This window comes from Buceros rhinoceros, unplaced genomic scaffold (genome assembly GCF_000710305.1).
Source record: "Buceros rhinoceros silvestris isolate BGI_N320 unplaced genomic scaffold, ASM71030v1 scaffold2536, whole genome shotgun sequence".
NCBI lineage: Eukaryota > Metazoa > Chordata > Aves > Bucerotiformes > Bucerotidae > Buceros > Buceros rhinoceros.
Genome location: NW_010415616.1, coordinates 52,326 through 64,158, shown reverse-complemented (window position 1 = coordinate 64,158; position 11,833 = coordinate 52,326). Strand labels below are relative to the sequence as shown.

Sequence of the window (11,833 nt, the reverse complement as noted above, 5' to 3'; positions counted from 1 at the left end):
CTTCGCTGTGGATACATGCCAGATCTCCCCCAATGGCTCTGCAAAAATCTCTTGCATCAAACCATGTTTTCATTTTCTCCCTTGATCCCTGAAAAATCTAAGAAAAGTGGACAATTACTGGGCTGGGTATTACAGAATAGAAACAGGTAGAAACAGAATTCTGGGCTTCTATCTTTCTCCTGGTCTCCTGGTTTCTAATTTTATCTCTTACTATTTAATTTTGTAACCGTAAGTCTGTGATCATCTATCAAATTTGATTATGGCAACTTTGCTTTTCCTATCATTTCCGAGTCCCTGTGACTCCAAACTTCAGTTCAATCTACATACAGCACTTCCCAGCACTGCCCAGCCGCACCACCTCGGGATGGCCAGAGACATGTTACCACAGACTAGCTAGCAGGTAGGCAAGGTAAAATCCACCTTCCTTGCATACACGATATATATTCTCTCATTTGAAATGACAAGAGTTTGCATTCAGAAATTAAACACCTACTTTGAAGCAGAAGCCGCTCTGAGGAACAGATTGCCATCCCTCTGGGCACGATGGGAGAGAGGTCGTTGTTGGAGGAGGAGGTGGGGTCACTCCCTCCATCAGCTGCTTGCAGAGAAACATGTTTGTTTCTTCACAGTTCAAAATATCCCATAATCCAGCTGAAGTTCCTGTTAGCATTGCCACGCAGCCTGGCTCCCTTCCTTCATGAAACACAAAATTTTTAAACCCTATTTATAAATGGCTGCATCTCCTCAAAGCATATGCTACTTACTTAAAAGTACCTTATCCCTACTGTGTTTGGGTGCCAATAGCTCACAATAGCTCATGTGCATTTTGATTAAATCATTAAAGAAAGTATATCAAATTCCTTTTTAGATTATAATATGAATCACTTAGCAAAACCATCAAACAACAAAGAGCAAATGACACCACAGACACAGGCAGTCCCAGGTGGTCTACTGGAAGGAGTAACCACAACCCCTGATTTCATCCCTTCAGCACAAACAGAAAGTTGAACTGTTATTTCTGCTGCTTTATGCCAGAAGAGTTTCTAATGCAACTTTTATTTTTCACTTTTTGGGTCCCCAGAACAGAAACTCGACAGCTCCCATGGCACATACCGGGCATCCCTGTGTTCCAGTGAGTGAAGGTGACCACATCCCCACTGGCCCACCTGAATGTCCCCTGCTCCTCTGTGTCTGAGAGACCAATCCAGAAATACTTCGCTGGATTGAATCCAATTACAGAAGTCAAAAAAGCTTGTTCATATCTGTGAAGAATAAGTACCAAACGGATGTATCACATTTCATCATAATTTGTTCATTTCTTCAAACATTTCATTGTAACAAATCTGGTAAACGTAAGGTGATTTGTAACATGGGAATAGATAAGTATGGATTGAAGTAAGGGTAGCAATCTGAATTTTATAGTTCTAATTGTCTTGTAAATTAAATTTTAATTTAAATTTTGGTAATGTAAATCACATTTAGAATTTAGAGTTATTCTATTCTCCTTTTGTACTGCGCAACAAAAAACACAAGCCAGACAATACTTGTGGTAGGGCACATATGTTATTTATTCTGTATAAATAAGTGCTACAGTGTTTTATCAGGCTTTATGAAAAGGTCTAGATCTTCCAATCTTGTTATGAGGAAAAAAAAAAACCTACTTTTATTCTAAAAAGGGTATGTTTCCAAATCTACCTGCTGCAAAGAAAAGGCTGAAAAGCTCAAATCCATAAGAAAGCAATACTTCCATATTTATCTGTTTGGTTTTAGTTCAATAAGTTTTAAACCAATCTGGCAATCCAGGATTGTTGGGGGGTTGACTCAATTTTTTAATTAGTTGAGTAAGAAACAATGTAGGTGTGTAGTAGCAATGGCTTGTATATTTGTATTAATGACATACAAGCCCCTGATGTATTTTTTAATGCGACTTCGGTTCTACGGTAAATTTTTCAGCAGAGTAATTTCACAGTAGACACTATGAATAACTGCAAAGTAATTTCTCTTTGATGCTTCCACCCTAGTCGCACTTATGAAAGGACAAGAATTACGTTTGCATACCTGTCTGTCACAGTAGTAAGGTAACCTTTGTTTGCTTCACAGATTTGTTTTGCGTCTGAAAATGTTGCTGGCAACTTCCCCACGGAGTAGCAGTAAAAGCCGTGCTTCATCCAGCCCTGCCAGTGTCAACAGCAGAGATAGATGAGCAGGCTGTCAGATTGCGCAGCACAGTACGCTTCCAAAAGCTACATTAATACGACACCCCAAGTCAAAATTAATCTCAGAAACCATGAGAAGAAACAAAGGGGATAATCAAACACAGCTTTTGAACAACAACACTGCATCTTGCCCCTTGATAAAGGACATACAAGGGGTCTTTGCGAGCAGTGAGCCATGGTTATGACTTGGAGTTGGCAAGCACGCTCCCAGCCACTTTGCAGCATCTTGTGTAAAGCCTGCCCTACCTTTTCACTGGGTAAGCGTAGCTGTTGCGAAAGGCTGTAAAACAGTCAGCTCAAATATTCCTGCTTCCTGTGGCCGTTTGATTGAACTGAGAAGACTGTGTACAACCCAAGACCAGTGAGTTACAGCATGAAAAAATACCAATATGCTCTGCAGAGAGTAGCTTTTATGGGTGAAGTGACCAGTTCTGCACTAGGAGAGAGCTGAGCAAAGTGTGCATGTAAGGGAATGAAAAAAAAAGTCTACCTAAATAAAGGAAAAAAATTCCTCATTAGTATAAGGAGTATCAGTACATCTGAAATTAACAGTTTTCTCAGGCTCCACCAAGAACAGTCAAAATAATTGACCTCTGCTGCTCGCCATCATGGGAGAAAAAGATGCAACAACCTTTTGCTGCTTTTATTTTACACTTACTTTCGGGCAGCCTGGGTAGGTAACCTCATCTTCCCCTGGTTCTTCTGACAAAGGCTTTCTTTTGCAGACGTAACCGAGTTTCGTTTCACAAGCACTGTCAGCCCAGGATCCATCCTGTGCACGGTGAGAAGAAACCACAAAGAGAAGTGAATTCTAGAGAAAATCCAAACCTAACAGGAATATTCAGCATCCTCAGAGAGAATTCTCTATTCATAGAGCTGGGGCTGTTTCTGCTCTCTTTCTTGCCTTGCTGCTTTCTCCAAAACTCCAAAATAGGGAGCACAATAAAGACAGTAAGGACCAAGTTTCCTCAGAGGTGTGAGAATGAGGGTTGCATGTATTAAAGATTCAGTGGTTGATGAATGCAGGAAGGAAACATGCTGCTCCACTCCATTCTCACCAGTGTAGTATTTTCTATGTTCATTTAACGAGATGACAATAGCAAAGAAATGTTGGATGAACTAAACAAAAAATATTAAAAGAGTATTGTTTAAGTCTTTTTGCATAGTATTACAATATGTTATTTTATGTTAACTATAAAACAAGATAGAATTTTTGTACCTAATTTTTTGTGCCTCCTGTAATATGAACCTCCAAAGCATCTCTAATAAACCTATTATTTTAGGTCTTATAGGGGAAACATAAGAAAGCCCCTGCTCCAAGAATCACAGTATGCAGCTATGATCCACCATGCTGAATGTGAGTGACGAGTTACTTCAGCCACTTTCAGATAGGAGATTCATTGCAACCGTTACAGAGCAGATCAAGTCTCATCACAGTGCACTGCTCCTGGTGCCCCACCATGCATCTTCCCAGATCTGGTCTCCAGTCTCCCTCCACTGAGATATTCTGAATTAAACCAAGTTCATAAAAGCCTTTAAGTTTTTGAATCTTTTTTGTCAGAGATGTTTTCCTTTTGGGGGGCACAAGGGACAGAAGAAAGCATGAAAGTGGGAGAGGGATTTTTACCTCTCCCTTCATAACGATGCAGTCTGCTTTATTTCGTGTGTGGGTTGGCTCTCCATGATGCCATTTGGTATAAGTCACAGGTGTCCCATCACTCCACTCAAAATACATTTGAACCCTGAAGTCATTTAGACCAATCCACAGCTCATCGTCTGGCTCTGAGAACACAAAGGTAATCGTAGGTATGGGTATGTCTTAAAAGGGAACAATAATGTCTCACACCTACATTTGACTGAAGGACTTAAAAAACATTTAAGATCATGGTTACAATGATTAAATGAATAATAGCAACATAATAATTCCATATAAAAAAGTGACCTGCAGGAATACTCACTGTACCCAAGCTGCGACACTGTAAAACTGTACTCCTCAATATTATGAATACTCGCCAGCTCTCCGTCTTCTTTTCTACAGGAAGACTGGGCTTCCTTCCATATTTTGGGTGTTCTGTAAATTCTATAGCAATGACCTGCATAGGCCATCCATCCCCTGGGGCACTTGACAGGCTTTAAGTCACCTAAAAAAGTTATTTCAAACAATTAATGAGCAGCCCTGTTCTGCACTTTCTTTCAATAAAAAAGAAAATTACCTGTATTGACAAGAATTTGAAATATTGGAGCATGTACTGGCAGAGGACGGAAGCAAAAGTATGTGGACCATAAAGAATACAAAATAGATTTTCCCATGTCAGTGGTGCTGGGAGCACTAAAAAACTTTAACAGGATTAAATAAACACTAAGTAATTTGGCAAGTAAACTTGCAGGACACATCTCAGGTTCACATCTCCCTCAGTGAGGGTATGAGTACAGCAATGTTCTACAGAAAAGGGTCTCTTTTCCTACACAGGGACTTGGTGAATTTTGAAGATGTATGTTTTTTCTCTGGGAGTTTCTGCGCAGCCCAAATCATATATCATAAAGCCCAGACACATTTATGTTATACCAGACATGACAGAAATCCCAGCTGCCCAGAAATGCTGTACACTTTGTTCAGCTGCTATTTCTTAGTGTAAATTTAGATTGGTGAGTCCCGTATTCTGGATTTTTCTTTTCAGAACAGAGCAAAAAGTGTCATAGAGAGAAGGGGGAGCATGAACTCTGGCTCACATCTTTCAGCAGGCCACATCTTTAGTGTATCTTTCAGAACAGAGGATATTCACCAGTATTTCCTGGTCTGGGTAATGTGACTAAACACGTAATCCTACCTTCTTTAGTATCCTGGGATCTTTTCAAAATGATGAACAACACCTAGATATCATCTTTAAAATGAACCAGAAAATTAAAGTTCTCCCACTGTTTGATCCAGGTCAACAAGGGTAATCCTTTTGTTTTTATAATATATTGTAATTTCATATGTGACATCCTCTCAATATTTCTCACTCACTGCAAAAATAGACTTATTTGTTTACCCACTTACCTGAGGCAATAGGGGAGGAATCTAAAGAGGAGTTTCTCTTTTGGCAGATATATCCCAGTTTCCGATTACATGCCTGGTTTTCCCATTTGCCATTCCAACCTTGGAAAGTCCCACATATTTTTCCAGATTCCACAGAGGGATGTCCTTCAGGAAAGAAGCATGGAAACCTTCTGTTAACACTGAAAATTTTCACCTCATCACAGGAGGGAATGTGCAAATCTTTTGCAGCTACAAAGCCGTTGCCATATCATTCTTTAGAGTGAAAAATTCCCAAGAAGGGCGACAAGGGAGCACCACTGGGATTGGCCAAGACAGCCAACATTTCAAATGTGAGACTTGCCCCTCTTCTCCCATGCACTGCTTGAGAAGAAATTCAGTGAAGTAAGGCAGCAGACAGAAAAAAGCTTTATAAAAGCTCATGTAAGACAAAATTCCTTATGGGGTGGTAGTTCAAACAGTTCAGCATCCTTAGCTGTTGAACACTGGACATGAAATGCGAATTTAATTCTATGGGAGTGCTCGTGGTTTGGATTTCCCTATAGTCACCACAACTGTTATGAAAATACGTAATGTGTCAACATGCAAGATGGTGACTTAGATCCTAAGAAAAGAATGGAAATTATTAAGTACATCAGATAAATGTCATAAGCAATAGCTGAGAACAACTGAAAATATTTTTATGTAATGTTACTCTTTAATTTTTCTCTCTTTATATTATTTTTTGTAAGTTATTTATGTTTGTATTGAATAATACACCTGATGAGAAAATTATGGATAAAAACAAGTAGAACAAGGTAAAGATAATTTAACTGTTTTCTTGAATGTTCTATCTATCTGCTTTTTCTGGGAAATTGAGAATTAATTACAATCCATCTCTAGTATGATCCCTATTACTGCAATATCTTACCTTTCCCTTAATCCACGGTAACCTGTGAAAATTCTCTGAAAGCAAAGGACTTAGGTAACAGGAATTTGGAGAAGAGAAGAGAATTTCGGCCCAGACACTGATCATCGTTTCAGAAATGTTCACTTACCCGGAGCCCAGTTTAGGTATCTGAAAGGACTGCCCCCCATCCATTGCCAGCCACCGTCAAGGGCACTGAAAAGACCAGTCCAGAGCTTTGCATTGATACCCAGGTCACTAGTGAGCCCTAAATGGCCAAAAGAAACAAACAGTCAAGTTACTAAATACCTCTGATTTTCTAGGTTATCCAATAAAACTTGAAATAAAATTTTAAAATATGGAAAAAGAAAATGTCATCATAGATTTTTTAAAATATGTTAGATTTTTTCCACTATTTTAATAATTTTTATTAAAATATGAGAAAGGGACAAGCTTTTTTAGGAATATCACTAAGACCAATTTTCACAAGGTAAATATAAGTATCCATGTCAAAGCTCTCAGAGCTGACCTACGTTTTAAATAAAAGCATTAATTTATTTGGGTTTTTTTACTTTACCTAATAAATACATTTCTTCGTGACGGTCTGTAACACTTAACAATTCTGCATTCTGCTGCTGGCAGCTTTTTCGTGCTTGATGCCACGTCAAAAGCGACTCTGAGTTTATCTGATAGTGGGTTCCTGTCACAGGATTTGTTTTCCAAAGATCTTTGTGGATGGTGTCTATAAAACATGGTAACAGCAACTTGACAAGGTAATTATACTTGCTAACACAGAAAATAAATTCTTGATTGCAGACTAAAGGAGATGTAACTATGATTTGCTAATTTTTTACATAGTTTGTCCCACTTAAATATACTTCGTTCAGTATTAATAATACATTAATCACATAAGGAATTATTTATTTCTCCTCATAAGTCTAATTTTTCTCCATTGACCCTGACTGTTTTTATTCATATAATACACTTTTCCTGCAGTTCAGTCCACATTAAGCCACTCACTGATATCATCTACCTGTACACACTCATTTCTCTATTCCTCATACAGAAAATCTTGTTCTTCACACTCATTTCTTACCTTGGGGTGCCTCTTATGACCTCTCAGACCTCCCAACAAGACAGAAATTATCATTTCCAATCAATCAGATGTAAAGTGGCGGTTAAAGGGTGGGTTAATTGTGCTGGGGTTATTGGAAATCTGAGCTGGATGATTTGTGGGTGTAAGGAGCACAGGAGTACTGAAGGCCGGTGAAGGTCACTGCCTGTATCCTGCAGCCTTCCATTCACTCCAGCCCTCCTTTTCTCCGCTCCATCTGATGACACACCACTGTCTCCTGCTTCCCAATATTTCACCTTTCTCATCCATTGCTCTTCTTTCTGCCTTTCATTTGCCCTAACTTTCTTCTCACCTAGTCCTAGGGGTTTTTTTCTTCCTTTTTCCATTAGTCTCAGTCATCACACTCAGAACACTCCCCACACGTACAAGACCACTCCTCCTTTCTGCTTGAGAAAAACTGAAAGTGAAGAGCAGATCCCTCATTTTATCATTGCATAGCAATACAGTGAACTAGGCTAGCCAGAATCCAGCTTGCTGTCCAATTCTACTTCCACATCCCAAGGAGACTTTGACCATAAGAGCGGATGAAACTTTTGCTTAATGCTTTTCTTAAAATCTTTATAAATAAATTACCTTTTAGTGGACAATTTCCAAAAAAATTGTCTTTATCAAAATCTGAAGAAGTTGCACACCACAGAGAGCCTGGATCATCACTTTGAGGGATGCACTCAGTGTACCATTTACCACTGAACTTAAAAGGGAAAACACAAGGTGCACCAAAGGCATTTCCTCCCAATGTATAGATATCTACAGAGAGAAAAAAGGTAGTTGGTATCAGATAGAATCAATTGGTTTCAGATGTTCACTGCAGTGTCTGCTCATAGACAGCTTTCCATGGACACAGTTGAGTTGTGCAGTATTTCATTACCACAAAGCCTTTCAAGGCTGTCGTACCAATTAGGTATGACTATGACAATATATTCAGAATTAAGACTCTCAAACAACCCTTAGACTAATTTCTAACTAACTTTTTCTTTTATTGCTAGCTGGACCACCATGTCAGAAGTGCTCATAACTCAGCTTCTCCCATTGCACACATACTTTTGTCATTGGCTGATGTTTAGGGGCTTTTTTGTTGGTTTGGGGTTTTTTTTCCCTGTATGGTTGAAGAGGCTTGGAAAGGAGATACCAGAATATTTTTATAAGTTTTCGTGATGTTTTTGTATTTTGCAAGTAACTCTGCTGAGATGTGACCCTCCCATCTCTATGCAGTCTAATTTGCTGCTACCTGAACAAAATCATGACAAACTTCATTCAAACTGTTGTAGGGAGCAGCAAAAATTTTATCCTTTGTTATTTAACTTCCCACCCTACCAGTGTCACAGTAAAATGGATGTTGATCACTTGAGCCTGCATACCTCAGTATTACCACTCTAAATAGACCAAGAATGGTGATAACGCAGGAAAAGGAGATCTGACTCTCGAATGTTTGTTTGTCAAGGTTAGGCATCATTGCATCCTAAAGACTTAAGCTCTCTTTCTCGTGCTTTTTCCTATTTTTTTGTTCTTGCTGGGCCTGGGAAATACCAGGCAAACATTGTTAGAAGTGGATTACATATATGTCAGCTAAAGATTAACTTCTAAGATATAGTACATGGTCAAACCAAATAATAACAACAATAAATGTTAAAATGTAACACAATCACAACTTCTTCAAATTGATCAGACATATTTTGAAACAGTCATAGATTTCCTCCTGATGTTGCTGTATAAACAGAATTCCCATTGTCCCTTGTGATTATATCATAGGGCTTTTGTCATTTTATTCTGTCATTTGAAAGAATTGCACTTTCCAAGTTATGCAGAAATGTATACGGTTGTATTTGCCTTGCATTTCTATAACCTATTTGTAGTTAGCTCTGTTATTGACATCACTGTAAGAAAAGGGTTGCTGCATGACAAGCAGCAATGGAACACTTTGTAAACAGAGGCAGTCAGGTTACCTAGAAATAAAGATTGATTTTCTGTACTCACCCTCATAGTGCTGTGAGCACACGTTGTCTGCAGTTCCATGGATTTTCCATCTGCTCCCTTTGCCTGATCCTTTGGACAACCTGATTTTCTTCCCTTTCCCTTTGCCATAGTTGAAAAATAAATCCTTGCCGTAGGTTGCAAGCGTCTCATTTCTACATTCCCACAATAGGAGCTCATTTGTCCTGTTACAGGATTCCAATGTGATGGCAGCCTCATCATTCTTGGTGAGAACTCCCAGGCACAACTTGAGTGCCACGCTCAGCAGCTGTGTGGCAGAGACCCACCTGAACTTTTGAAATTTGTTGTGCTCATCACAAGTGGTGGTTATGACTGCGCTAGAATTTTGAGCTTCAGCACAGAGCTTGCTATCTTCATTATAGATTGAAAATATTCCAATATCTATAAAATAAAATGAGAATGGAAACATGTGAGGACAGATTTTGTAGCAGAAAAGCCAGTTACTTTCTATTTGACAGTTTGCTTCAAAAGCAACCTGGATATATAGAGTCCGTAGAGAAAGAAATCAAGGGAGGTTAATCACCAGTATGAAGGGCATTAATCAAAACATTCCTAACATGCAAGCAACACAGAAGCTGGAAATATAGCTCTTTCAAGAGAAATTGCTTTTCTTCACATCCCTCCTTAAAGCACACTGTTCTCAAAATGCCATTCAAAAATGACCTTTCATGTGTCCTCAAAGTTCCATCACCAGCATATTAAACAGTCTTTAATTTTGCAAGTAAAAGGACTTTTTGCTTTAGAGCTATTAAAAATGGTTTACCTACTCAAAATTCAACCTTTTTTATATTTGGCCCAGAATGACACTGTGGTTTTCAGATCATCAAGAAAGTGGGGCATTTTTCTTCTTTGGTTAATTATTTTGGAAGCTTTTGGCAACTGCATAAAGTTGTTTCTTCACAGAGTTCAACTTGTTTCTCAGGGGGAAGCCACAACTTGCAGCATCATCACTTCTGTTCTGAGCACAGTTAAGCTAAGTAAGTATCCCAAGTGCCATTAATAGCAACACTTGTAAATAGAAATGTGAGACACTGCACAACAGCGTTTTGTTTCTTAAGACCAGCTTCTAACAAGGCGCACAACTTCAGCCTGGTCCAAACATTGACTATTTTTGCAGCTCGTCTTGCATTCCCCTCTAAGAGAGAGCAATATCATCCAACTCGCTCTGCTCGGCCACTGAGCTTTACTGCCACCAAAGGTTTTTTCCTATGGGTAGGACAGTTAGTTCCCATGGGGCACCCCACATCCCAGACCTGCCAGGGAGCTGTTGAACAGCCTCACTGAAATTTCTCTTAAAGGCTGCAGACCTAAACAAGCCAGATGGCATTTCCCCTGGTGCAGCTTTCCTGCTGCCCTGGTCCTTAAGAAGGTTAGCAGAAGATGGGTTAGAGAAAACTTGGTCTCACCCAAAAACAAGCTCAAATAAATTCTTCTATAGTGATTTAGATCAGCATTGGCTAGTCCCTGCTGCCATTCAGGCAGTAACACTGGACTCCCACAGTTCTTTAGCTAGTGAGAAAGAGCTGTAGACCCGTCATCATTTGTTTTCCCCTACATCGTTTTTTTCCCCTGCTATATCAAAAAAGTTTCAAAGATTGGGATGGGGAAATTATCTGTGTTGTTCTATTTGACTGGGGAAAAAAAAGCAGTGTGTCTTCTTGGAAATTAGTCATATTCAGTAGGAGCACCTGAAATCTGACAGACAGAAGCTTTTAAGGTCCTTCGTAAAGCTCTCCTGAAGCTTGGAATCGGGATTCCAATATGCAATGATCAGTATGCCATAGTCTGTATGAGTTGCCTAAGAAACTCAAAGCACACATCAGCCAGTGGTTCTGCACATGCTGAGAGGACACTGCCATGGAATTCTGAGCTGAAAAATTTCACATCAGGTTTTGTCTGCATTCAGCTGACTGATTTTCAAGAATCAGCAGTGTCTAGGTTATGCCCACATCTGCCCATATATTTCTTTCACTCATACACCACCTTGAAAACCTGCTTAAGGAAAAAAGAATGTCTATACAGATACTACCAAATTTAAGAGTTGAATAAAACTGTCGCAAACTACATGCAGTGACTAGATCTGAACTCACTGTCCACCGAAGAGGACATCAGGAAGGCATGAGAAAAAACTCACAAATCTCCATACTAAGTAGAGAACAGAGACTTACCAGACGTTTGAAGAGATGTGCTAATGGAAAAGAGAAAAATCAGGAGCATGTAGGTAGCCATAGCCAAATGTATCGCTTCCGTCTTGACCTCACCTCAAATTGATGGTGAAGACCAAATCTGTGTCTTGCAAGAAAATCCTCCTGCACTGAACCAGATTAACAAATACTTTTCAGTTTTTAAGACCCAACAGATAAAGGGAAGTCCTGAGCTACAAATAAGGAACTGTATCATGTCACATGAGTCATTTTGAAATAATACATTAATGAATTAACTTTGCTTTCTAAGCTGGTTTCTCCACTGTATAAAAGTTTTCTCTTCCAAGGACCTATGAGAAGATATAGGAGGTAACATTTTAGTGAGGATCTTTGGAGACATACCTTACAATTCAGGATCATTAT

General features: G+C 39.2%; 1 protein-coding gene across 1 annotated transcript; it reads right to left on the bottom strand.

The window, feature by feature from the left end:
• Positions 1-6: 6 nt before the first annotated feature.
• On the bottom strand, positions 7-11,495 carry LOC104494601 (macrophage mannose receptor 1-like; the record flags this gene model as incomplete). Its single annotated transcript, XM_010137464.1, has 13 exons — positions 11,435-11,495; positions 9,249-9,647; positions 7,848-8,021; positions 6,717-6,881; positions 6,291-6,407; positions 5,257-5,400; positions 4,175-4,357; positions 3,844-3,998; positions 2,875-2,988; positions 2,059-2,174; positions 1,114-1,262; positions 494-693; positions 7-97 (listed from the first exon to the last, which is right to left on the bottom strand). Coding segments are annotated over exons 1-13 (2,068 nt in total), but the record flags the coding sequence as incomplete, so codon positions are not given.
• Positions 11,496-11,833: the final 338 nt, after the last annotated feature.